Source organism: Tetranychus urticae, chromosome 1 (assembly GCF_039701765.1).
Source record: "Tetranychus urticae isolate SD_2017Ah chromosome 1, NJAU_TeUrti_SD_1.0, whole genome shotgun sequence".
Taxonomy (NCBI): Eukaryota; Metazoa; Arthropoda; class Arachnida; order Trombidiformes; family Tetranychidae; genus Tetranychus; species Tetranychus urticae.
This window is the reverse complement of record NC_142958.1, coordinates 11,328,928-11,354,592: the sequence shown is the minus strand read 5'-3', so window position 1 is coordinate 11,354,592 and position 25,665 is coordinate 11,328,928. Positions and strand designations below refer to the sequence as shown.

The 25,665-nt window shown below is 31.4% G+C and overlaps 2 protein-coding genes and 3 long non-coding RNA genes across 6 annotated transcripts; 2 read left to right on the top strand and 3 right to left on the bottom strand.

The window, feature by feature from the left end:
• Nucleotides 1-1,592: 1,592 nt before the first annotated feature.
• LOC107361274 (nose resistant to fluoxetine protein 6) lies at nt 1,593-13,937 on the top strand. Of its 2 annotated transcripts, XM_015928058.3 has the most exons (8): nt 1,593-1,938; nt 2,202-2,764; nt 2,871-3,008; nt 10,188-10,480; nt 10,800-10,914; nt 11,003-11,096; nt 11,861-12,117; nt 12,479-13,937. In XM_015928058.3, exons 2-8 carry the CDS (start codon nt 2,410-2,412, stop codon nt 13,798-13,800), a joined length of 2,574 nt encoding a protein of 857 aa, XP_015783544.2. In that variant the 5' UTR covers nt 1,593-1,938; nt 2,202-2,409; the 3' UTR covers nt 13,801-13,937. The 2 variants fall into 2 exon arrangements, with proteins under 2 accessions (XP_015783544.2, XP_089126032.1); XM_089269906.1 differs by having other exon boundaries at nt 1,928-2,764.
• On the bottom strand, nt 4,540-6,534 carry LOC107361276 (uncharacterized). Its single transcript, XR_001568492.3, has 2 exons — nt 5,319-6,534; nt 4,540-5,243 (listed from the first exon to the last, which is right to left on the bottom strand). It is a non-coding gene; the product is annotated as an uncharacterized LOC107361276 (long non-coding RNA).
• LOC149094574 (uncharacterized) lies at nt 9,152-10,674 on the bottom strand. The gene is made up of 2 exons (XR_016200293.1): nt 10,535-10,674; nt 9,152-10,453 (listed from the first exon to the last, which is right to left on the bottom strand). It is a non-coding gene; the product is annotated as an uncharacterized LOC149094574 (long non-coding RNA).
• Nucleotides 13,938-15,974: 2,037 nt separating the features above from the next.
• Nucleotides 15,975-25,056, top strand: LOC107361343 (uncharacterized). The gene is made up of 4 exons (XM_015928162.3): nt 15,975-17,520; nt 22,544-23,042; nt 23,225-23,446; nt 24,789-25,056. Exons 1-4 carry the CDS (start codon nt 16,375-16,377, stop codon nt 24,920-24,922), a joined length of 2,001 nt encoding a protein of 666 aa, XP_015783648.2. The 5' UTR covers nt 15,975-16,374; the 3' UTR covers nt 24,923-25,056.
• LOC107361344 (uncharacterized) lies at nt 18,664-20,259 on the bottom strand. Its single transcript, XR_001568500.3, has 4 exons — nt 19,984-20,259; nt 19,546-19,804; nt 19,362-19,478; nt 18,664-19,288 (listed from the first exon to the last, which is right to left on the bottom strand). It is a non-coding gene; the product is annotated as an uncharacterized LOC107361344 (long non-coding RNA).
• Nucleotides 25,057-25,665: the final 609 nt, after the last annotated feature.

Sequence of the window (25,665 nt, the reverse complement as noted above, 5' to 3'; positions counted from 1 at the left end):
AAGTTGATGACGGTAAATGTCCAATCATTAATCTTGCCAATCTAATCAATGATTAAGATTATCTGTTAGACCGAGTCTTCCTCTTGTTGTTTCCTTGAGGTTAAATGAATCAAAAATATTATTGATCATCACAAAAGGAAACCAGGAAAGCCGAAAGTAAAGGCCGAAAACCAAGGTTTACATTGACACTTGAAAGAGCCTTTAATTGACCAAATTTTTTATTAACTTTGATTGTAGGTTAACAGTTGAAAATCCATCGTCAATTTGAAGCTGTTCCTGAATCCAATTCCGAGCAAATTGTACAATCCAAAGAAATGCCGGAAAAGTTGAACAGCAAAAGCTTGAACCATTTTCCAACTAAACTGAAAGAGTTTTGATTCCTTGAAATTTACAGAGGAAATAATTGAAGATAAAATGAAATGCGGAATCAAATGAAACATTAAATTTGCTTTTGTCAACTTTGATTAGCCAAATGGCTCAATTCGGATTCAGTGTTAAAGATGTTTTAACGAACCTTTTGTGCCTTTAGTTTGCTTCTTTCAAATTCAATGTTATCTTAAGGACGAGAATCGCAATCAAAGTAAGTATCATTTGATCAAACCTTTCTGTTTATTAACCTTTTCTCAAACCAATGACTTTGACTAGTTGAACTATCAATTGAACCCTCAATTGGTATCAATTAACAAATTTTTGAGAAATTTTTGGTAAAATTTCAATATTCCTTTGCAAGTTAAATAACCTTTACACTTGACCATTTGAAAGCATTTCATTTTGTTTCACATTTAATCTCATCTTTGGCTGTTTATTGTCATTGTGATTGTATAAATTGTATTGGCACGAGAAGAGTTATTGAACGGAACAATGTTCTGTTAAGATTCAGTCAATCACCTGAAGATTCAACAGATTTAAATGTAAAGTCCGTTTACATCAATTTAACCAACCATTGTATTACCATATTTAATTTTGGTTCAAGTGTAAGTTGATTGAACTGGTTTAACGGAAAGCAAACCAGAAATTATGAAAACAGTAATAATCTTTTCAACACTAAACTTGTTTATTAAAATCTCAAGTTCACTGTCCAAATCAAAAGTGAAATCAATCAGAGAATCGTAAGAATATGAAAATTCATGATAAAGTGCCATTCAATACTAAAAATATCAAAATTAAAGATCAACAAATCAAATTAAAAGATTGAATAAATCGTAAAAAGTCAAAGCTTACACACTGGAGACAATAAATGCTTTATAACCACAAAATGATAAAAACTTTTTCATGTTATTTTCAAATTAAATATTGATTATTGTTCAATCAGTTCAATGTTAAGTCAATGTGAGACAAGTTTGGTCAATGTCTTGACCGAACAGTAAAGAGGTGAAGAAGATGATTGAATTTGGATAAAAGGTTAAAATAGACAGAGAAGAAGAAGAAGATGAGGAAGATGGAGTAAAGTGGGAAAAGGCAGAAAAAGAGAGTAAAGAAAAAGGGAAAAAGAAAGGCAAAGTAAAAGTTAACAGAACCGGTTAGTTTCTTACGATTAGCACTCAACCTGTTCTTACCTGTCCCAAATTTTATTTCTTACTTTCTTTTTTTCTTTCTTTCAAATTTGTCTTCTTCTTCTTTCTCTCAACTTCTTTAGCCAGGTAAACTTATAAAAACTTTTCTCTTCTCTCTTCTTGCTTTACTTTCTCTCTTTTGCTCTTAAACTTTTATCATCCTCATCGTTCTCATCAGCCAGTGCTCACTTTCATTTCACTTTTGTCAAAACTTTTTCTTATTCTCATTCCCAATCAACACGAATGATGTACTGAAAAGACGAAGAGTGAGTGAGGAAGAGAAGAAGAGAGAGAGAGAGAGGAAGATAGAAAGAGAAAAAAAAGAAGAGAAGAAAAAGTTTTCTTTCCATCTTCTTCATCACCATTTCTTTTTCTTCGTCGCCAGGTAAATCTCATCTTTTTTTACCTTCGATTGCCCCTAAAGGGATTATACTTTGACTAGTTTTACCTGAACAGCAAAGGGACACAACACACCTTAGGTCAGTTCACTAGACCAGTGTTGATTTGTTTGTGTCTTTTTCTTACAGTAAATTTCTTTCAGTTGAATATCTGTTTTCAATCTTGTTTCAGTAGTTTCACCATAAAATTATGTTTCACCAACAATCAAATTAATCATCTTTTCTCTTTCATTTCCATGTTTAATCCAAGGAATTTTGTTTCAAAGTTAATTGTTGCTTCTCCAAAGGATTGATATTAACCCAAATGATTCTCATGTTAACTTTTTGAACAACATTTTTCGGTTTACTTGCAACCAACTTCTGGTTGAACCCAAACATCGTCTGTGCTTTTCTTAAATAACCTTTGGTTTTGTTTTTTTTAATATTTTGTGTCTTTGTGTCAACCTTTTTTAATCACAATGAGATTAAGGTTAAGCCATTATTTAACTCTAAACGGCTGTTTATTGTTCATCTGTGTGTTTAATTGTGCCTCGTCCACTTCATTGCCTGTTAATAAATTAGTTAAGGAAGCTCTTCGTCGTCAACAACGAGAAGCTCTTGCTGAAGCAGCAGCCGAGTCAACATCAACTGAGGCCAATGAAGATATTGATTCAGAGTCGACCAACAAAGTAACTACAGTTAAACCTTTAACCAACTCGAGTCACAATCACAACAAGATTGACTGGGATGAAATTGAGTCAACCTGGTATCAGTTTAAAGACGATGAAGAAGTGACCAAAAAGTGGAATGACATGGAAAATGGTTTGAAAAAAGGTAACAAAAGTGTCAATTTTGCTTCTCTTTGCAACCAGAAGAAGAGAAAAGGTTAATGTTTACTAATTTTTACCAATTTTTCTGTCCACCGAATGTCCATTATCAGGAGTGAAAGCTGTTCTTCGGTCAATTTTCCCTCGAATAGTTTCAATGTCTTCAGATACTAAAGTATCCGGAAACTGTTCAGCTGGAATATTGAAGTGGCTAATATCATTAAGAAGTCTTAAAGATTGGTCAATAAAAAGTAAGTTCATCTTGGCTATTAGCAATTTAACCTTTTTTTACCAATTGACAATCAGACATGAAAACCTTTTTAAAATGCAATTCATTACAAGATGAAAATTTAAATTTTTGTCTGCTTTTCAACTTTCATCAATCAATTTCTTCTCTTATTTTTTATTCTCAAATTAATAACTTAAATTTGTTTCCAATTTGATTGATTATCAAAGCTGATTCTTCCTACACAAGACTAAATTGCTCTTTTTGCATGTTAATTGTCAATTTCAAGTTGAATTTGTAACCTTAACCAGAAGCTTGCAGTAAACGAGTGAAAAGTCTCTGGTCTTGATCTTATTCCGAGTAAAATTCAGAGTATTAATCGGTTCTTCTTCCGGATTAACTTGTAAACCTGAAATTGCAATTGAAATACAATCTAATGAGCCAAAACCAATAAAATGCTCTACTTTCGTTTAAATTTATCGTTAATTAACTTGTGAGAGTTGAAATGATAGTGTTTTGGGTGATCAACAGTAAGACAAGTAACAGTAACAGCAAGAGTAGCAATTTAACTTGAATTTTTAACAATTGATTCTTACCAATTATTTTATTCACATTTTTTTCTGTCTACCAAACCAAATTGACAATTCAACATGTTAACAGTTTTCTGATCAAATTTTTAATTAACCAACAACACTCGCTATTAACTAACAATATTTTTGTTTCCCAATCAAAAGTAGAGTTGTGTATGCATTTAACTGTACCGATAATGATTACAATACAAATCACATTCAGATGATTCAAAGTGATTAACTTGACTGACCTTTCGTCAGAAAAGTATATAATGTTCAACTGACCTTCCTGAAAGGACAACAATCAGCTTCCCATAACTTTAATGGTCAATTGAAATGATCTTTAATAATCTTTTCAACTTGACATACAACAGTTTCTCAGATTGGTTCCTACAGTCAAAAGAGCTTGTAATCTTTCATCGCTTGAAAAATATTTTGACTCTTGATTAACGGTAAATCATGTTTAATCATAATTACCCGAAAATCAAGCTGTAACAGAAACTTGCAATTCAGTTGACTAAATTTACTTTGAATGGTGAGAAACAAAACTAAGCTTCCGAGAATCAATATTGATCAGAAAATACAATTTTTTGATTCTTTTCAAAGCTCAACCTTTTAGTTATCAATTAATCGTATTACAATTAATGGTTAAAATTGTTTTTAGTTTTGGATAGAGTTAATAATAAGCCGAACCTTTCAGCTTCTGATCAACACACATCTGTTATTGACCAGAATCAACACTTGCAATTGTCGATCAACAGATTTCATGTTTGGAAGAGTTTTGTATTTCATGTTGATATTTTGTCCTGAATTATAGCTGATTATTATTACTGTATTAACCTTAATGTCAGTTGCTAATGAAAGTGATGACAAACTTGATATTCAAGATCAAATTGGACCATTTAGAATGGTCAAACAAGACTTAATCCTTTTGTCAAATTGTAATACATTGATTGCTATTGAATGGATCAAGTGTTTACAATTTGATTGGATAAAAAATTTGGTTAACTCGTTTAATTTCCACTTACAATCTCATAAAAATAATAATACATCAAATTCGGGAATTTGAAATAAAATGAAAGAATGATGAGGAAAATTTAAAATCATGCTTATTGTTGTTGAGGCTATTACTTGAGTTTTACCTGAGGTGTAAAAAAGGTTTCATGTTGAGTTTAAATTAAATTGACCTGCAAATAAATATCGAGCCTGGCCTTGATTTTTTAGTGATACCCTTTCGTTTGATAAGCTACAATAATGATTATAATAATAATAATAATACAATTAACGATTTACAGCAATTTATCTGTTCGATTTTTACTATTTTTTGTTCAACAATTTCACTTGTTCAGTCAGCTTGTAATCTGTAATTTGTTGATCAAACACAACTGTCAACAAAACTGTTTTCAGTTTTTTTCCGATCCGTATATTTCATAATGATAGTAAAAACTAACGATGATGAAAAATAATGATCAACATAATGATAATAATAGTGCGATCACAGTCTTTGAATGTGGTAATGGACGACGCAATGAGAACCTTAATTGTTACAAGGTTGTGTTCAGGCCTTAAAGCTTTTTGTCTTGATTAATTGCTTGGTCAATCTAGTTTCAATATTAACTTTCACTTAATCACTTGACTTTGCGTGCATGTTGTACCAGCGTTGTTAATGCCTACAATTCTGGCTTGGGAATCTGAAAATTAAAAGAAATGTTCATTATTATTCAATTCAAATGATATATGATTGTATTAATAAAATGAGCAATTACCATTACTTGAATTGACAAGAATTTTGAACCTAAAGAGTAAGACAATGAAAAGACAAGTGATTCTCAAGTGATGAATACACATTCAATCATTTGTTTTTTTTGTGCGTTACTTGAAGTTATTGTTTTCATCCGTGAAAGATTCTTATAAGGCAAAAATTGAGTTGTTGATATTTCCATTGGCTCTTGAAATGTTCTGTGCCTCAAGGGATTGAATAAACATAAGGTAAGATGTTTTAATGCGATGCTTGAGTCAAAATACCCAACGACGGCGTCACGATGAAATCTTTGGTAAAAACAACACTTTGTCTGCAGAAATAGTCAAAATATTTTTTCTTTGCCTTTCTGTAAATAGTTGGTGACAGAAATTGTTTACTTTTTGGATATTTGTTTTACTGAGTCGTCAAAACGGCCTGTTTAGCTGATGAAAGATCACATGAAAGGTAATCTATTGGATTAGTTATGATTAGTGTTTGCGGGTAGGTGGAGCAAGCAAAATAAGGTTGATTGGAAGCTAATAATACAGTAAATAGCTGCCCATATATTGCCTTTTGGTAGCCACCAGTTTTATAACACTCAATTTGACCATCAAATCAGGCTAATGGCAAGAATGAGATCAAAGTGCGTAGTGACCAGAACAAATGATCCAAACCACCGCATAGAAATCAGTTGAGTGACAAAACGTGGATAAAAATCAACAGGTACGAGATTGTAATGAAGGTGTCACAAAGTGGTAGCCAAAAATGTCGATTTGATAAGAGCTTTTGTTAGACAATTAAACAGGCGACGATAAAAACATTAGGGTGACTTGTCAGTAAATAACAATCAATGATATCCACCAATATGCGATTTGTCAACTAAATTAAGATCGATCATGTTTTGAAGTTGATAAAGTCGTCGTGAGAAACTAAATTACTTTCCATACTCAGCTTGATCTACCAGCGCTTGTTTTTGAGGGTTTTGGACTGAGGGTGAGAACATTGTTGGTGTTCAAACGGGTAAAGTTGAAAGTACAAATATTGAAATATTGAAGGTTAATAAGAGTCATTTCATGGGTGCCTCAAGATATTGAATGAACTTTACAAGTAGAACGAAATATAAATCAAACAAAAATTGCATTAATCAGATAAACAAATTAAAAACAAACATTAAGAAGCAAGAAAAAAGCGCAAACTAAAGACGCTATTTTCACGACTTCCAAATTGGAGGCTAATTGTTTAGCAATGGCGCATTTTTCAAATCCATTTTCTCTTGAACAAAAAATGAAAAAAAATTAACAATTAAATCTATTCATGAAATTGGTTAAAATTCAGACAGAATTTTCATAAAATGTTACATTTTTATTGCTTTTCAGTCAGATACATTTTTGCATTTGATTTTTGCTCACATATCCAGGTCATTTTCTGGTTAACTTCTGGTTACTTTTGGGTTATTTTCTGGTCAAGCAGAGTAAGCGCATTTTCGTTGCTAAGCTTTGCCAATTGAATCATTTAATGTAACAAATTTAGCTAATTGCTTCCTTAAACAGCAAACTAAGTTATTACATTAATATATTCAATGTCATCGCTAATTTAAACTTGAAAACGAAACAATAAAGCAACTCATAAGCACTATTGACTTTGAATAAAGGCTAACATGAAGTCAATAAGGAAATTAGGATTAGCCTTTCGAGCAATATTTTTTTGGCTTAATTAGCAGTCAACAATTCATTGATTGAATACAATCAACTAACCAAATATACTTAATTGTCAAACAATTGAATGAAGCAACTTTAATGAGCCTTAAAGATGTTTCAAACTGATTGTTAATCCAATAGTTATAGTTGGTTGAAATATACGTTTACATTTCCTGAATCCTTCTGAATCAATTTTTCAAGATTTGATCAAAATTGAAGAATAATTGGTTGAATCGAGAAAAAAAACAAATTAATAAGAAGCATTGAAAATTGTTAAATATTAAAAGGAAGAAAATGTAAATTGTTGTAATCAAAAGAAATGTAATCATCAATTCTGAGTCTATTGTTACATCTCATTTGCTGTCAATAACTGGTCAACTTTCAAGTTCAGCGAAACACTTTTCATGACTAATATTATTATTATTTCCTTATAAATAGCATTTCAATTTTTCATTGTTATTATTAATTTATTATTCACAGTCTTTTGATCTTTTTTATCCGGGAATTCCTTAGGATCGGGTAATTCCCCGGTAAACATTACCGAAATTGCTATCCAAGGATAAACACATTGATTTTGTTGTTTTGTTTAAGCTTTTCACATCATTAACTGATCATCATTTATTAATTAATTCAACTTGTGTATCAAATCATGATCCAATCTATTTTTTCCCTCCTTTATATTGTTAACCTTTCAAGTCAATTCTGGTTCCAATCTTTTTGGCTTAATATTTTCTGGTTACAAGATTCAGTGTTATAACTGCTAAATCTTAAATATCTTAACACATTTTGGATAAAAAAAGTCAGTTAAAAGCAATTATGAGATTGATTATGGTCTTTCCTTGTAGACAGTTGGTTTTATCTCTAGTAGATTTTAGTGACAACTGTCCGGTATTTTTGAGGCTCATTATGCTTTACGATTCATACCTTTAGGAAATCTTATTAAGGTGAAATCATTGCTCATTTCAATGCATTGAATAATGCAAATCTGAATACCAAAAAATATTGAAGTGAATACAAGAAATTGAATCAACAAAACTGGCTCTTTAGGTTAACCGATTGTAATTAAACCGGACAATCTTGGCTTTGACTCTTGGTTTATTAGCCTTAATATGTGTATCTGTTCAACATTGGGTTATTAAGACACTTTACCGGTTACACTGGTTAACTTTTTGTTTACCTTTTATCAAATATATTTTAGCCATTTCATGTTTTATCTAACTGCTCATCTAATTCTGTGTGATCTTTCACGTCAGATGACAATTTTCATAAATCTTTTGATTTTTTCTCTGACATTAATCAGTTGAAATGCAACTGGTTTTAAAATGGTTTCCAATCATTACGATGCTAACTAGTGTTCATCTTAACTGATAATTCGTGGGTCCATAATTTTAGTATTAATGGATTTACATTGAAAGTTTTAATGACTATCCGAACTGGTTAGGGTTAACTATTGATGTTTTTCACAATTGACTGTAACTGTCTGAATGGATGGGAAAGAAACGAGGAAATCGATTGCGATATTCTGATTCATTGGAAGCGTAATCAAGTTTCTTGAAAGATAAGGAAAAATCGGTTTTCTTTTCCCTAAAATAAGGTAAAACAAGTTACAATATAGAATGGTTAAGATGTATTTCAGTGATTAACTCATAGCTTTATGCAAATTGAGTCATCCCAGGCAATGTTATAATCATTGTTAGACAATAATACATTGTTTGACTAATAGATGTTCAGATTGATGGGCAATTACCGAACTGATTGACAGAAATCATTAAAAAAAGATCGAACCTAAACGAGGAAAATTTCTAGGTGTTTTTACCCTTACATCATAATAACATTGCTCTTCTCGATACAATGTAATTATGAATATACTGAGAAATTGATTAATTTGAAAATGAAACATTTGATGAAAAAATGAATTTCATTTTGTGCCAAATTGATAGATACATTAAATTAAATCAAACCAATATTTCCTTCAACACTTTGTCAATTTAATGTCACTGTTATCCTTAAAGCATCTTTAATTGCCATTTTTAGCCTTAAACCAGAAATAAATGTGCTATATTATCTAATAATTAAAATAATGTCAACAGTTTTAACTGTAACATTAAAGTAGCTTAGCAGTTTATGCAAATGTAATGATACTTGTTGGTTAAATGTGAAATTAACTTGTAAATGTTGTTTCTTTAATGTGTCAAGTGCTACTTAAATCGGTTAATTTCAAACAATTCTTGGTTAAAATTAGGGAACACAAAAGAACTATTGAGCTTAACTGTGAATTTTTAATCTGAGTTGTTAATCAATCGATCAAGAGAAATATGAATAAACTTGATTTCCATTGATTGTCAAATTGTTCATCAGATAAACCAGAATTTGGTACCAATCTACATGAATGGTTAATATTCACTGTCACTCCTTAATGAAAGCAGAATCATTATTGAAATATTTGTATTTTGATTTAGTGCATTTTGATAAATTATTTAGACCTTAGTTTATAGTTAAAATTGCAAATACTATTTCAATTTAATGATCACTGATTATATTTTGAAATGTTCAAGATGTAAGGTAATACGAAGTTGACAATTATGCATTCAACTAACAAGTTGGATATTATAACATGTAATATTATTATTGCATTACTTTCGATGCACTCAATGAACCTTGAAAGTATTAGATTGTGAGAGTGAAAATGAATGTAAAATGAATTAGTGTTGACTTGATTATGATGATTTTTATGTTAATAAATTGTTCGAGTTTAACTAGTCTTGTTATTGGGTTGATTGGTTTTAAATATTGAATAACAATTGAAGCCTAACATAACACACTCACACGTCCGTCTAATCACTTAGAATAATTAATTAGTTGTTGTGACCCAAAAGTTAGTAACTTAAATAATACAACCAGTAATCATTAAAATAGTAATAGCTATCATCAGCATCATGATAATTGTTTACTGTCAATTGGTAGAAGGTTAAAACCACCAAAACACTTTCAACCAAACACTGCACAATCATCTTGTTTATACATGATTATTTCCGGATCATGTATGGAACTTGCATGGTTAAAAATAAATGGAAAAAATCCATTTGCCTTTCAACTATGGATGATGATTGCCAATGATTTAAACCATCACAATTTCAAAAAAATGATTAACTAATTTCCAATTTTCTATCGTCTTCACCCATTTCTTTGCATGGCAGTGTTGGACGCAATTGGTAAGCCTTCAGCCGGTCTATTGGAAGGACAAGTCAGCATGTTTGGTAATTATCATGAATGCCTCGGAGTCCGAGTTATGGAAGAGGACGATGAAGACGTATTCGAAGATGAGGAAGAAGAAGGTGAAGAAGGGTCAGCCGATGCTTCCCAAAATAAAGAGTTTTTCCGTGGTAAATATTGTATACTTGAGTTTAAGCCTTGGTTACCTAAGAAGCCACCATTTTACGGAATGAAGACTAAATTGAAGGCCCTAGAAAGACCCAAGAAAGATGACACAGTAAGTTAATTCTGTAATTGTTAAGGAATAAGGGTTGTTAGATAAATTACTCACCCTAATTAATAATCGTGGTCCAACCAATACATGAAATGAACGATAATCACAATTATAATACATAATTGCCACTTGAACAAAAAGTAAACAATATCTCAGCAAAAACGCGGGATTATGTTAATAACTTTACGTGTCTAGTGATGGCACCACAACTGCCAGTGGCAATTTTGAAAACAATTGAACACAAATGTTTTTAATTTTAAATCAAAACAAAATGCTAATTTTGTGTTTTCAAAATTAAATTTTTTATTTATTTCTAATTTAGGTAATGAAAGATGTCGCCGACCTTGCAGTGTTTCTTAATTTCGTCTCCATGCGATTCGACCTTTGTGTTCCTTCCTTATGTTCACGCAATGATATTCAAAAAGTTGTTGGTTTAAGTAAGTATTGAATGCTGAGAATTTTTGTCCATTCATTTAACTTTATGATTTACTGATTGTTCCTTATTTTCTCCATTTCTATTTCCAGTTAGCAGGCTTATTGATGTTCGTGGTAAAGTGGTTCGCTGTGAAATTGATGAGGATCCATTAACTAATATAACAAATCCTCAAGTTACCGCATTGTAAGTAATTTGTTAATCAATTCTTGAATACAAGAACATAAAGAATACAGTTCTTGACACTAATGATTCTCAAAATTTACCAGCCAAGGTTGATCCGTTACAGAACAATAGATGTTAGATTAAAATGAGTTTTAAATTTTCGTTCATCATTCGCTTTTGCATTGATAAACATTATTTGCAGTTGGTTCAGACAATTGTTTTGAACTTTCATTAGGTCTAGAGAAATGTTTGTAAGCATAAATCAAAAATCCGTGCAGCTGATAGAGAAATGCTCAACAATCTTGAACTGAATTTTTCTATTTTACAAATAAAATTAAAAACTCATAAAAATTTGAAGAGAAATGTTATATTGTGATGATCTACCTCAACTAATGCCACAGGAATAAATCTTTAGGAGACTTACTTGACGAAGGTTAACAATTAAACTTGAAGATTATATCATCATTTTTAATGAGCAAACAATTTACCTTAAATGATCAAACAAATGTCTAAACTTTTAGTATATGTTTATTTAATAACAGAGTCAGAAATGTTGATTACAATGTTGAAAGTGATTATGATAATTGCATTTTAATAAGATTCATCGTCAATTTTAGCAGAAAGTTAATTACATTCAATGCTTGGTGCGATTCAAAATTTTTAATGATCTATCGTCTAAAGACAATAAAGCATAATTAATGACTATTTTTACACTGGAAATCATAAATTTATGACGCATTGCAATCAATTTAATATCTTCTGTTTTGTCATTATTTATCCTGCAGGATCATTTTGGTATTATTGTTTTTCCTCTTCGCTACATTGACTGTTGTTGGACTCTGCACTGGTTTATTCAAAAATCACAATTCAATTGTCAACTATTTACGATCATTGACATGGACAACTGCATGGTCTGAATTAATGAGCGAATCAAGTTTTGAATCAAAAAGTCGAACCTCCGTTTTATATGGTCTGCGAACAATTATCATGTTCTGGATTATAATGGTGCATACAGCCATTGAGGTCAACTTTCAATTTTTCCGTGAGTATGAAAAACGTATGAGAGGGATCGGTAGAACGCAAAAAAAAACAAATTTATAAGTCAGCACAATCAGAAATCGGCTTCAATCAGAAACCAATCTGCAAGTGAAAAAGGCCAAAAGGCAGAAAAGGAAAGATAAAAAAATCAACTCAGGTCAAGCAGAAAGCATATTAGCAGGATAAATATATATAAATTGTTTTTCTCTCATGATACAGTTTCAATCAAAAAGAAACCCAGAATTAGATTTAAATTGATATAAAAAAGTATCAAATCAAGATAATGAATTGACTTGAAAGAAGGGAATGTCACTTGAATTAGCAAGAATACTAATTGCTGTAACTATGCTTGTCTATAACAACAGGTGATGTCCTTTGGATCCGAGATGTTGCCCTTTCCTGGCCTGCTCAATTCTTGACAAAATCGTCCTACAACTTTGACATGTTTATCCTGATATCTGCTTTCACCATGTCCTTTACCATTGGATCACAAAATGGTTCAGGTGCATTGAAATTTATTGCACGTAAATATCTTCGTATCACACCAATTGTAATGATTGCTGTCGGCTGGTTAACCATTTTACCACTGACTAAGAAAATTTATCGCGGTGGCCCGACTTGGGGAGATTTTGTTCCCAAAGCATCAAATAATTGTGCCACCAATGGACTGCTTAATCTGTTGTATGTCCAGAATTTCATACATCCAGCTGAAATGTGTCTCAAAAATACTTGGATATTTGCTGTTGAGATGCAATTGTATGCTGTTTTCATTCCACTTTTACTATTAACTCGTAAAACATCTCGATCAAGTTTAATCATTTTACTGGCCATAGTATCAGCCATAGGATTCCTTTGCAATCTATTAACTGTTTACAAATTTGAATTACCACCTCATTTAATCTGGACATTACCAGATCCACAACAGCGTGATCACTATTATAATGTACATTATTTTAAACCATGGACCCATTTATCGGTTTTCGCTATCGGCATCGGTGCTGGTCATTTGTGTAGCAGTCGAAGTAAGAAAACTTCATCCAATTCATCATCTTCATCTTCATCACCCTATGGTATTGGGGTTACATCGTTCCTCCTCTGGTGTGCCAGTCTCATCACCATTTTTTGTCTCATCTTTCTTTATCACACTTGGGTTTTTGGCGAATTACCTGCTCCACTTGTTTCTGGACTTTATGATGGAACACATCGAATTTTAGTTGCCTTGGCATTCAGTTACATTACTTATTCACTTGTATCACTTGCCGAGGATTCACCTGACTCTTGTTTAGTCCGGTTACTTGGGGGACGTTTCCTCATTACAACTGGACGATTAACTTTAATTGCATATACAATCCATCCAATTATTCAATTTATCTTCCTTGGAACTCAATCTTCTCAATTATTTAGTGGACCCATAGTTGCTCTCTATGTTGTTATGGGCAACATCATGATGACTTATGTCCACTCATTCATAATCTCAGTATTATTTGAAATACCAATTGCAACTGGATTAAGAGCAAGATCCATGTCTTCAAAAGATCCCTCAAATTCATTTGATTTCAACTCTAAAATTGAGAAGCCATCAACTGTTAGTGGAGTTATGAACAATAATAAGTCAAGTACAATCACAATGGTCAGCTCTATTAATGGCGACATTGAATTATCTAAAAGTAACTTTGAACGACATTAGATAAATTGGATCAACAATGGTTTCGTTAACCAACAACCAATATTTTTTTTCTTAAACCGGAAAATACAAATTGTTAATTTTGCTAATGATAATTTGAAAAGACAAATAAATTATCATTTACATCAAAATGGAAAAAACATTTCTACATTTTTTACTCTTCAAATTTCAAGACTCGAGATGTTAGATCCACTTCGATATCTTTAATTTCTAGCTTCAAAGAAAAGAAAATATGAAAGATTAGATTTCGACAATTTTAAGGAAAACGCTTCATAATCAAGATAAATGTACATGTAATTTTTGAGCGTTGCTTCCATACAAAGGATAGCTCATTGGCAAAAATGTTGATGGAAGGCATCTATTATAACTTGCAGCGTTTCTTGATGACTTTGGACAAGTTCCTACAATGTTCAGTCGAATTCTCAAAATGTTTAGACAAAATCTTGTTATTATTATAGAATCAGCTTCAGCGCTATTATGATCACATTTTTCATTCGCATTTATAAACCCATCTCTTCTCATTTGTGCAGAAAGTGTACATTTTTCCCGTTAATTTGTTGAACAAGAATTACTTTATTGTCGTTTTTACATGAGAAGTTGAGATCAAATCAAAAACTTTGACTTTTGAGATAACTTGAGTTATGAGTAGGGACTTATTAAAAACTGAGTGCATTAGTTCTATGAAGAAATTTCCCAGATCGACAGTTTTCAGGAAATCGATGTCAAAGTTGAACTTCGATCGCCTTTTGTACAGTCGTGTGACCAGATTTTTTCATAAATCATTTTTCTGATGTAACTTTTGATGTCCAACCAGAAAATGAATTTATTTTGAGAAATGAAGTTTTTCTGTTGCAGATCACTTCGGTTTACGGATAAGTTTCCCGAGGATCATAGAGAATGAGATTAAACTCATTTTTTACCGATCAGATTCATTGTTAACAAGTTTAATCGAACACTTTTTGCGTTTGATCAACAGTTTTCGTGATTTTGGCCATAAGCTTAAAAACTTTGCGCCTCAATATAACGAGAGTGGAATCACCTAAAATCATCATTCTACAACCAATCATTTGATTTAATATTGGCCCATAACATATCAATAGTATGACTAATTACCTAAGAAAATCTGAGCTAACTCATTTAATAACATAAATCACTCGAATAGAATATTAAATTAAATATTTTCTTCAATAAATAGCTCAAATTGATCTTATTTATTGAAAAATTTGGCCAACCTTTGTAATTCGAAGTAAATTCTCTCCCTACTATGATCAAGATGAAGAACTTTTGTTTTCATTGATAGCATAGAGATGGCATAAGATGAGATGATATTTGAGATGACCAATGAACAAATTCGCTGATTACTTCACGAAAGTTAATAATTAACTTCATATAAAATCATGCGGTATGTAGCAGACGATATTTCCAATGATTTATATTTGCTCGCATAATTTAATGATCACTATTTTAAGAAAATTTTATTCATGGCATTTTGACTACTAATATAATTGTGTACTCATTCTCATACTGTGTTTTTCAAAGTTAAAGTTGATATACCCGATATATGTACTTCTTTTCAAACCCGAAAGATGGCTACAGCAGTATTGATTCATCCAAAGCTAAAACCATTAAAACTTTTGAACTTTGAAAGTTTTAGTGAATTTACAATAAATTATAAATTGGAGAAATCGAATGGTAAAATGAGTCGAAACCAAAGAAACGCATTGAGAAATTTTCATTAAAAATAAATGCTAATTAGACTAAGAGCTGGAATCCAAAGATAGCCAGAGAATACAAAATTAGCGATTAGAAAACTAACGATTTAATCAGAATACAAATGATGCTGTGATATTAATAAATAATGATAACAAAATTATGAGCAAACAAAGTGAAAGTTATTCAAGACTCAACTTATAATTGCTATTTATAATTGGAAAACAAAAAATGAAAATGAAAACAACCTTTTCTTCTGGTTGTTTTCCATGCAAACAAATAGGAAAACATGAAATGAACTGAGCCATTGACTCCTCCCTATCTATGTCACTATTACAATCAACTTGTATACATCATCATCGGTAGCATTAGTACCAACAATTGCCTCTGGTTCAACCATTAAACAGGTTTTTCCTAACTCACCAGGTTACTCTCTGTATCTCTCCCTCAATCTCTCAGACTCACTCTCTCTGTATCTCACCCAACATCATGATCAATCAACTACCAATGGTAATTTGAAATAATCAACTTTTCCATTTCAAATGAAACCATCTCATCATGTTTACTCGATTCAGTTTAAACCAGATTAACTTTCAATCTAGTTTCTGAGTTTTTCATCTTTCCAAATAAAATCAACATTTTCTTTAAATAATTGAATCTCTTTTTTGCTTTACTGCTTATCAAACCAAAAAAAAACAATCAACTTTTACTCAATATTGCAAAGTTTTTTAACGCAATTAGTCGTCAAGTATTCAAGTTGAAAACATTTAATGTTCCAGTTTTTAAGGGCAAAATTAAAGTACAAATTGTTTTCTAGAGCAACTCTTGATTTACCCGTTTGGCCTGCAAAACCATTGTCCATTTGCAATGTCCTTTGATCAAGCTGATTGTGATTGTGACAACAACAATATCGATACATTTGACACTCTTGGAAGTGATCCATTTGCAATCAAAGGAAATCACGTTCACGGTGAAGATGATATAATCTATGATGGACTCAATGAGAACAACAATGTTGTCCTGATTGATAGTTCATCCAAATTGAATCCAAAAGAAACCTTTTTCGCCGATGTAAGTCAACTTTTCAGTCAATTGGATTCTCACTTGAAATCAATCTCGGTCAATGATAAAGAACTGGAATCTCTTTTAATCTCATTGGAAGTAGGATTCAATCAAATGTTGTCCATCTCATCTCATTATGAGTTTAAAAATTTACCTGCCAATGGTTATATAACATATTGTGTGCTGGTTAGATCCTGGTTAACCAAATGCATGCGACAACCTAAAGAGGGTCGAGATTCGTACAAAAATGACTACATTGTTGACTTTAAAATAGTGATTAAAGGATTTCTCTTAGTTCGTGATCTTCTCATGCATTTCCACCAAACTCAACTAAACACTAGCCAAAGTAAAGAGGAAAAAAGTACCGACAGCTCAGATGGTGAAACAGTAAACAAAAGTCTTCCAATTTTTTCAGCTGATATCGATGAGACAATCTTTCAACTTGAAAATTTCTTCGACTCAACCCAATTCCAAGAAGCATTGACCCGTTCATTCAACCTATTCTGGTTGTCTCCTCGAACTCGCTCCATTTTGAAACTCTACCAGAAAGGTGCCTCTTGGACTTACGTCAACTTTATCAAGTCGTGGAGAGTTTTGACCAATAAACGTTATCGATCAAAGACATTTATTAAATTTGCCAATCGAGCCAACCTTGGATTCCCAGTCGATATGGCCACCATAATTGATGGACATTTGGCTCGTAAAGTGTTTCGTAATTTATTCTTTCGCCATGCTGATGCAGTTGGAACCAACTTTTGGATTCCTGGTCAGGGTCGTTGGATTGTACCCAAGTCAGGACCAGGAATCGATGAACATAATCCACCACTTTGTGAACGTCCCATGATTCGATGTCGACTGATACGGCATCGAGATAAACCATTAAATTCAGATGTTCTTATATTCCATTGTCATGGAAGCGGTTTCATCCTTTCAAGTCCCGATATTCACGATGTAAGTAATGCTAATCTCTCAACCCACAACCCAATAAAAAACCCAAAGAAACCACTAAACTCCAAATGGACATTTTACAACCAGTTTTCAGTTTATGTTCCCAATGACATTTTATTGTTTCGCTTTTCACTTTTTACGCTTTTCATCTTTTACAATACATTTATTGTATTTTTATTTATTAACCATTTTCCTTGATTTTATTGGCTTCCATTCAGCCGCATGTAAATTGCCATTTCGTGTTTTCTCTCTGTTAATTATCATTTAATTGTCGCATTTGCTCACAATTATGGTCTCACTTCTGTTCTTGCTTCAAAATTTTCAGGTAAAAAAATTTCCAGTTAAACTGGCTGCATAAGAAAAAAAAGTCGCCTTTGTTTTCAGAAATGTAATTGACTTTTCATTTTTGTCTCTTAATTGCCATTTATTATTATCATTATCAAGTGTATGTGACAAATGGATTGCATTTATACTTTTCCAGCATTTAATTAGACTTTAATTGGTTTAACTTGATTGATTGATTGTTGCTCTAAAGTGTTGATCAAAAGGCTTTCCATTAGACTTTGCCTTTTTTAGATTTGAAAACATTTGATTAACAAAATGATCTGATTAGTTGAGCAAAACCTTTCACTGTAATTGAATCAGTTTAGACTGATGATTAAGGTGCATCTTTGCGTATTTGGAAAATTGAATTCTTAATCAATTGATTTGTTACAGCTAATTGAATGAAAACAATCGAAGGGAATTTTTCATTGAAAAAATTCTTATTGCATTTTTGTATCTCAATCAGACTAATGTTTCCAATTTGAATATTGAATCAGCAAGCTGTTTAATGAAAAATATTGAATGTTTAATTTGCACAGTTTGCTGATCAATTAGCAATCAGATGTAATCTCTGTTCTTCATTTGATTGGTTTCAGGTAAATCTCTTAATTCAAGGTTAAGAAGAGTTACAATTTATGCTTTCCTTTGCTTGATTAATCATTTTTCAAGTTGATTTAAACAATTGACTTTAAATATGAATCACTGCAAGAAAATATTTTGAGTAATGAAAGAGTTAAGCATTGAAATGTAACCTTGAGGATCCATTGAAAGAGTCATTGATATCAATGTGATCTTATTGGAAATAAACACGAAAATTGCCTCTTCCAGGGTAAATTAATTGTCTTTTCATTTAATGATTAACTAGATTAACATACCATTGGCTTAATATTCTTTGCGATAAAATTAAGGTCGGGATAAACCAAGAATTTATGTTGAACTCAATGGCATTCAAATGGAAACGAGCAAAAGTCAAATAATTAATGAATTTGCTTCAAGCTTGATTCAAATTTGCTGCATTTCCATTTTTCCATTTGACTTTTCAATTTAAAACGCATTTCTTTAGTAATATCGTTGAGTGTTGATTATGAGCCTACAATCCATTAAGATGAATAGATGACTTGAAGCCCAAACTAGTCAATATCAATGGCTAATGCGATTGAATGACTTTTAAAAGTCATAGTTTCATCAATCACATTAGAATTAAATGTGAAAACAAAGTTGAATAATCAGATGGCTTTTGAGTAGGAATCAGAAGCAAAGAAAGAGAGAGACTCTCTTCATTAGCTGGAGATTATTTTGAACAGTTTTCCTTGACGGTGAGGGGAAATGAAAAATTATGTTAAACAGGAATGTATTGTTTCCAAATAAAGTCTAGTTTCTCATGAAAATTACACAGAAATGTTGTAATCGGTTGAATAACTTTTGATAGAAAAATTCAGTTGAATATCTAAAGAGAAGGAACAATGAGATAGATCATTAGTTGTTGAAAAGTAATGTCCAGTTTTTTACTTGTGACTTACCTAGTAAACACAAAATTTCAAGTCAACAGCTTACAGCTTGTCTTTAGTTTTCCCTTTTACTTTTGCCAATGATAAAACTTTAGTAATCGATCTGTTCCCATGAAACATTGATTCTTTCTGAAAAACAATCAAAATCAAAATTTCTTGAAATAAAAACCTTTCTCATCTCAATCAGCCAATTTACCCAAAACCAGTCTACAGAGTTAATCTCAAGTTTACCAGCGATGAATCCTAATTTGTCAAGTTATAACTCTTAAGTATGGAAACAAAGATCTGAGTCTGTAATAGCAACACGTAGTGACCATGGTTATTAATAGCCATCTATGAGTTCCAGACTATCCTAATGATTATCACGAACACAGAGCCATTAAGATGTACCGTTTGGACTGAATGATAAACATGATGCGAGTTTCCATAAAAGTAATAGTTTCCATAATAGTTACCTAAAGATAGCCAAGAAATAAATGGTTAAAAATAACTTGATAAATGTTTATAAATGGTTAGTTCTTGATATAAAGTGATTAATTCTGTAAAGTAAATGTAATTTATTAGAAGATTATTCAGTTAGAAGATCGGTTTCACTGTTTTGATCAAAGTAATAACAGAAGGAAAATTTACTTACAAAATTAATAAAAACTGGCAACATATTCAATTAAAGTTGGCGCGCTCCAAAAAACCAAATGAACCCAAAAAAAAGCAGACGAAACCAAATATCTGGTTGTTGCCAGTATTGAATGACAATTATTAATGATGGATTGTCTATTAAATTAAGAGACACCATTTAGCTTGGACAAGCTTGGAAATTAAATTATAAAATTAATCATCGACAGTTAAAGGTTTAATTTCCTCAATCATTTTCACAATGAATTAACCAAAATAAACAGAAGTAACTTGACTTTAACCCAAACCAATATGATTGGTTATCAATAAAAGTGATTTCAGCTCCATCTTTTATTCAACTTGATAGATGATTGATCAAGCGACTTTACATTATGAATGATTGATAAAAGTTATTACAGAATAATATTAAATTGTAAATTGTATCTTTTTATATTACATTCAATTTCTTTGTAAATTTATCGTCATTGGTTATATATTTTTAACCGTTTATTTCTCAAGCTTTACCAGATTCTTTCACTATTATTACAAGAATTGTCCAAACCAATAATAATTCCTGATTGTGGAATAAATTTGATTCATGAATTCAAGGTTAATCACAGAAATTGCTTTTTTACAACTTTTTTTCAATTTTAAACTCATGCAATAATTGAACATTTCAAACATAATATGAAGTTTCCATTCTTAAACCATTGAAATATTACGATTTTTATGGCGATTAAAGTGCTAAAATTAAGCTTACATATTTTTATTACATGGAAATATGGAGGTGAATTTGCCGATAGATTTGAGTCAAAATTAAATGCAAACAATTAATAATAAAAGCTTTTAATAGTTTCTTTATTTTTAAACCAACCATTCGGTAACATGGAATTATCAGCCTGTTTATAAAAAGAAACTCAATTTGTTTATTAAAAATCTCCTTTTCTCCAGACTAACTCTGATTATTTTGATTCAACAAAACCGGTTTTACCTTTTACTTTATAAACAATTATGAGAATCCTAATTAGACTGCCCTAAGGTTATTCAATCAACCTGTTCACAGTCAGGGACAGAAGAAGTTGAATCGCAAAACATTTTATCTTTGGCATTAATGATTGCAGATCAGAAATGAAGATTTCAGATGGAATTTTTCTTCCATTAAAAATTACCATTTACGGTCAAAATGGACAAAAACTTCATGCACAACTTTCATTGGTGACTTTAGCTGATCTTCTAAACTTCAAATCATCAAACAAACTTTAGAAACTTAAGAATTTTCTGAATTTTAGATATTCTTTCATGTAAAATTGGATTGAAAGTAAAGCAAAGTTGATGAACTGGAAAAGTGAAAACAGAGAGCAACTTGAGTCTGTTATGAATAACTTGAGTTTTGGTTAATCACCTTAACTGGAGTCATTTGGAATCAGTAAAGTGATGAATGAAAGGTTGATATGCTTGAATCTCGGAGAATAATATTATTCTTGGATTTTTACAGTTACTAACAGGGCATTTATCATGACTGTGAATAAAGGGAAAAGACTCTTGAAGCTCATGTTGACTTAACCTGGTTTCTTTGAAATGTTTCAAGAGACAGAAAAGTAACCAACCATTGAACAAATAAAATTTGGTGAATCAATTCAAGTTGAACAAATAATAACAATAAATACATTGATCATGATGCATTGGATAAACATTAATGTAAATTTTAAATATTGACTGTAACCAACTGTGAGTTGAGCAAAAAGTTGCCAATTTAAATATTCAAATGATATCAATGGGAATCTATTGTGAGATGTTATCAGAAGCCAGAAAACCTGTTAACATGAACAGTGTTTGTATTAGCCATTTGGTAGGGATAAATGTATTGTTACTAGGAATGAATCAAAGTAGAGCGAGAGAGATCACAGAACTGTAAATTCAATTGGAAATTCTTGAGTTTCAAATATAAAAAGATTTTTAATAAATCTGCAAAATAAGAAACAAAATGGGATTGAAATGACTTTCAGAATTTTCACTTTTAGATTGTTCTATGAATAACATTTAGCATCTTAAATGGACACTCAATTGAATCAACTGAGATTGTTAATCGTTGAAATGGATGACTAAAGGAACGAAAAGATAATCTGGTTTGAATGAAGGAAGAAATCAAGAAAATTGTTGGAAATTCGATCAACTTTGAAACATTGTAATACAATTGCTTCTCGAATAGAGTATAATCGAGTTTAGTAAAATTTAGATTTTTAGACATCTTTTCATTTTCCTTTTGCTTCTTGTATCCGAAAAAGTCTGCTCATGATGGAGTTCATCTTCAATCGTTGAGTCTTGCTAAAGTCTTCAGATTCAGACTAACCATGCAAACAGAGCATATTAAAATAAAGTTAAAATAATTGCTATTTCAACTTAAAAAAGTGCTTTAATCGAAAATGATATTCGAATTTCTGCAAATTTGATTATTCTTGCAATCGAGTCATGATAAAGTTTTATTTTTGAGGAAGAAATGAAAATTTATTGGAAAAACTATTTTGTGATACAGAACTTGGATTTGATTATTTTACAAACTCTTTTCATTCCATCTTATTCAGGCTTACCTCAAACCATGGGTTGCTAGACTTGATGGTGTTTCAGTATTGAGTGTTGACTACAGTTTAATGGCTACTTATCCTCGTCAATTTCAAGATGTTTTGGATGCTTACCTTTGGGTTACTTCTGGTGATGAATCGGTTAAGGAAAAGATTGGCTTTCATCCGAAGAAAATAGTTCTCATTGGAGACTCAGCGGGTTCCATGTTGGCCATTGCAGTTCCTCTTTTGTTGAACGTAATTTCAGCTAAAAACGATCCATCAGTGACGATACTTAAGCCAGCTGCATTTGTATCTTTTTATGGTACATTCAATTTAACCGGTGCTTGGGCAAGTTCACGCGTAATGACCCTCTTTGATCCGATTCTTCATTATGGAAATGTGCTGGCCGTTGCTGGCTGTCTAAGTGGTATTCAGGGTCGAATTGATGATCCAAAGGACAGGCCGAAGAACCGTCTCATGAAAATGTCTTCGTTCATTGCTGAGGATATCAGATTAATGAGTAAGGCTGAAATATTTTTTCGTAAAAAAGTCATTCTTTTCGTTTATTTGAATTTTTTACAGTTTTCAAGTTATCTGAAGTACATTTAAAGTGTATTTACAGCTAAATTGAATCTTTTAACTTTGATTTTGACTTTAATCACAATTTGAAACTAACTAATAACCATTTCGTCCAATCATCAGAACGAGCCTTAAAACCTCGTGATATCGAGCCTTGGTATCTTAAAGATGGCAAAATTGATTCAGCGAGATTTCATCAACTTTTCAATATACTTCAATCTCCATATTTGAATGTTCCAACTTTCCATGACTTCGATTACCTAAAAGACATGCCGATTTGTTTGATATCATCCTTTGGTTGCATCTTTCTTGATGATAATATTGCACTTGCACGCGCCTGGAAAGGTAAGTAAATTGCTATTGAATAATTCAATGTTAGTGATTGACTGAACCAACCAGAGAATCTTTCAGTGATTTCAGTGATTGACCAGAAAATTGAAAAATTGAGACATTCGAGTGCAGATACTTTGTAATAACTTTATTATTCAATTTCAGCCATTTATGTTTGCAAAACTCAAATTTCTTGTTCGACTTGTAATGACTGCAAGAGTTACATTAGTGAAACGTATAAACTTATTGGAATCCCCTTTTTAATGCTACTATTTTTTGCTATTTTTTATACTTTTTAAAGATTCTATTAAAATTCAATTTTCATGTTGATTTTTCTGTATAAATATATGTTCAGTTGAGTTTCAAATGAATCAACTTGCTCATTAGCTAAAAGACTTGGATTGGAATCTAATGAAAAAATTGTACTTTAGTGAATTCATTAAAGTTTTCAATTCTTGTTATCTTTTGATGAAAATCTAGTCAGAATAATAAATTATTATGAATAAATGAACACATTCATCGAGTTGAAGTTAAAACTTACCCAACAGTCTAAAAGTACTAGAAATTATCGCAATTTTTTTACGAAAACGGCATTAGTTTCAAATTATTTCCTTATTGATGCTATTACGTAGTTATATAACTGTAATCAGCGTTATGATCTCGTTCGATAGTTACTTGACAACTTATTTGCTGACTGATTTAATCATAATTACACAGGATAAGCAAAAAACTGAATTGATACTCAATATGGACGGGAATGAAACTAACCTTTTAAACTGGATTTTCCAGGTTTTCACCTTCTTTTGAATCTGTTCCTAGTTTTAGGCCAATCTCTTTTCTGGTTTTTATTTTGATTTAAGATTTCAGTTCATCAACATTTTGATATATTGAGTGGAGTTTTTGAAGATTATTTCATAGATTCAGTGGGAAAATCATGACATCACCAAAAAGATTGGATAATTGCATTAATAAATAATTAGTATTACAATATTTACTCATTAATGCATAATTTTTACTGAAATGTAGACCACTTTAGACTGTGTTTTAGCGAAAAATGAAGAAAATGGAAAAGTGAGAATTTCGTTGAAAGTTATTTAACTTTGCCATTATAATTGCGCTCCATCGAAACAATATAGAATAGTTATCGTACCAATACACCCTGAAATTTTCATTATAATTGTTATTCTTCATGACAAGCATGGCTGTTGCCTTTTGTCTGTTTTTATCCCTTTTTGTTCAGTTTAATCAAGTTTTAATTTCGCTTATATCAAGTATTGAAACTAACATTGAAAGGTTCCATCGCCATCTACCATCACTTAATCAAACCATAATAATTTGTTCATTTCTTTTAATTCAGGACCAGTTGAGGTTCACGTATTGGAAGGCCAAGTCCATGGATTCCTGTTCATGTCACACGAAAAGACTGCCATAGAGTTTTCAGCTAACAAAGTGGTTGAAATTGTCAACCGAGTTGTTAAACAAACAAATTGACAAAACACTGAATTTGCTTTTCATAATTTGATCTGATTTTTATTCAACTTCCAAATGTAAATTAACTTTTTTGATGCGGAAATTTCTATTCTTATAATCTTTCACCCAAATAAATTGCTCAAGAATCTTTTTAATCCATCTGTAAATCATTATATAATACACAAAAGCGAATAAACTATTACATCGAATGGCGAATGAATCAAATGGACACCGAATTTTATGTTTAAATGAAAGTCAAAACTTTTCGAGACTTCAGGTGTAATATAAAAATGGCGCACAAACAGGTTTGAGGGAAAATCCCTATTAGAATTTACGCTTATTGAATATCAAACTCCTCAATCGTAAAATATTGTTTATCGCTAAAAATAGATATTCCATTATCTCGGTATCTCATTCAAAATTCAAATTCTGATGCTGACTTGAATCAGGATTTATTATTTAACTTGGGATTTTACTTCATAGTTTCCCTATGAAGTTGTTTTACTCGTAGACCAACTTGTTGTTTAATCTCTTGTCTTGAAGTTGCCTTGTCGTGGGTGACTGCAAGGGAAGCTGGACAGCCATTTGATGCCAGTCTCTAGGTTTGACATGGATTCATCTTTTCGTGGTTCAGGATGACAATTGCGCTTCGATATTTCAATGTTACTTTCCATTCGCCACCAAACATAACTTTTTTATCTTCTTTTAACACTTGCTCTAACTACGCCGTTCCACGACTAACCTAGTACAATGAAAGTTGATGA

Coding starts and splice junctions, on each gene's coding strand:
- LOC107361274 (XM_015928058.3), top strand. CDS start 2,410: ATGAGATTAAGGTTAAGCCATTATTTAACTCTAAACGGCTGTTTATTG. Junction 2,765..2,870: donor GGAAAATGGTTTGAAAAAAG/GTAACAAAAGTG, acceptor GTCCATTATCAG/GAGTGAAAGCTGTTCTTCGG. Junction 3,009..10,187: donor TAAAGATTGGTCAATAAAAA/GTAAGTTCATCT, acceptor TTTGCATGGCAG/TGTTGGACGCAATTGGTAAG.
- LOC107361343 (XM_015928162.3), top strand. CDS start 16,375: ATGTCCTTTGATCAAGCTGATTGTGATTGTGACAACAACAATATCGAT. Junction 17,521..22,543: donor CAAGTCCCGATATTCACGAT/GTAAGTAATGCT, acceptor CATCTTATTCAG/GCTTACCTCAAACCATGGGT. Junction 23,447..24,788: donor ACTTGCACGCGCCTGGAAAG/GTAAGTAAATTG, acceptor CTTTTAATTCAG/GACCAGTTGAGGTTCACGTA.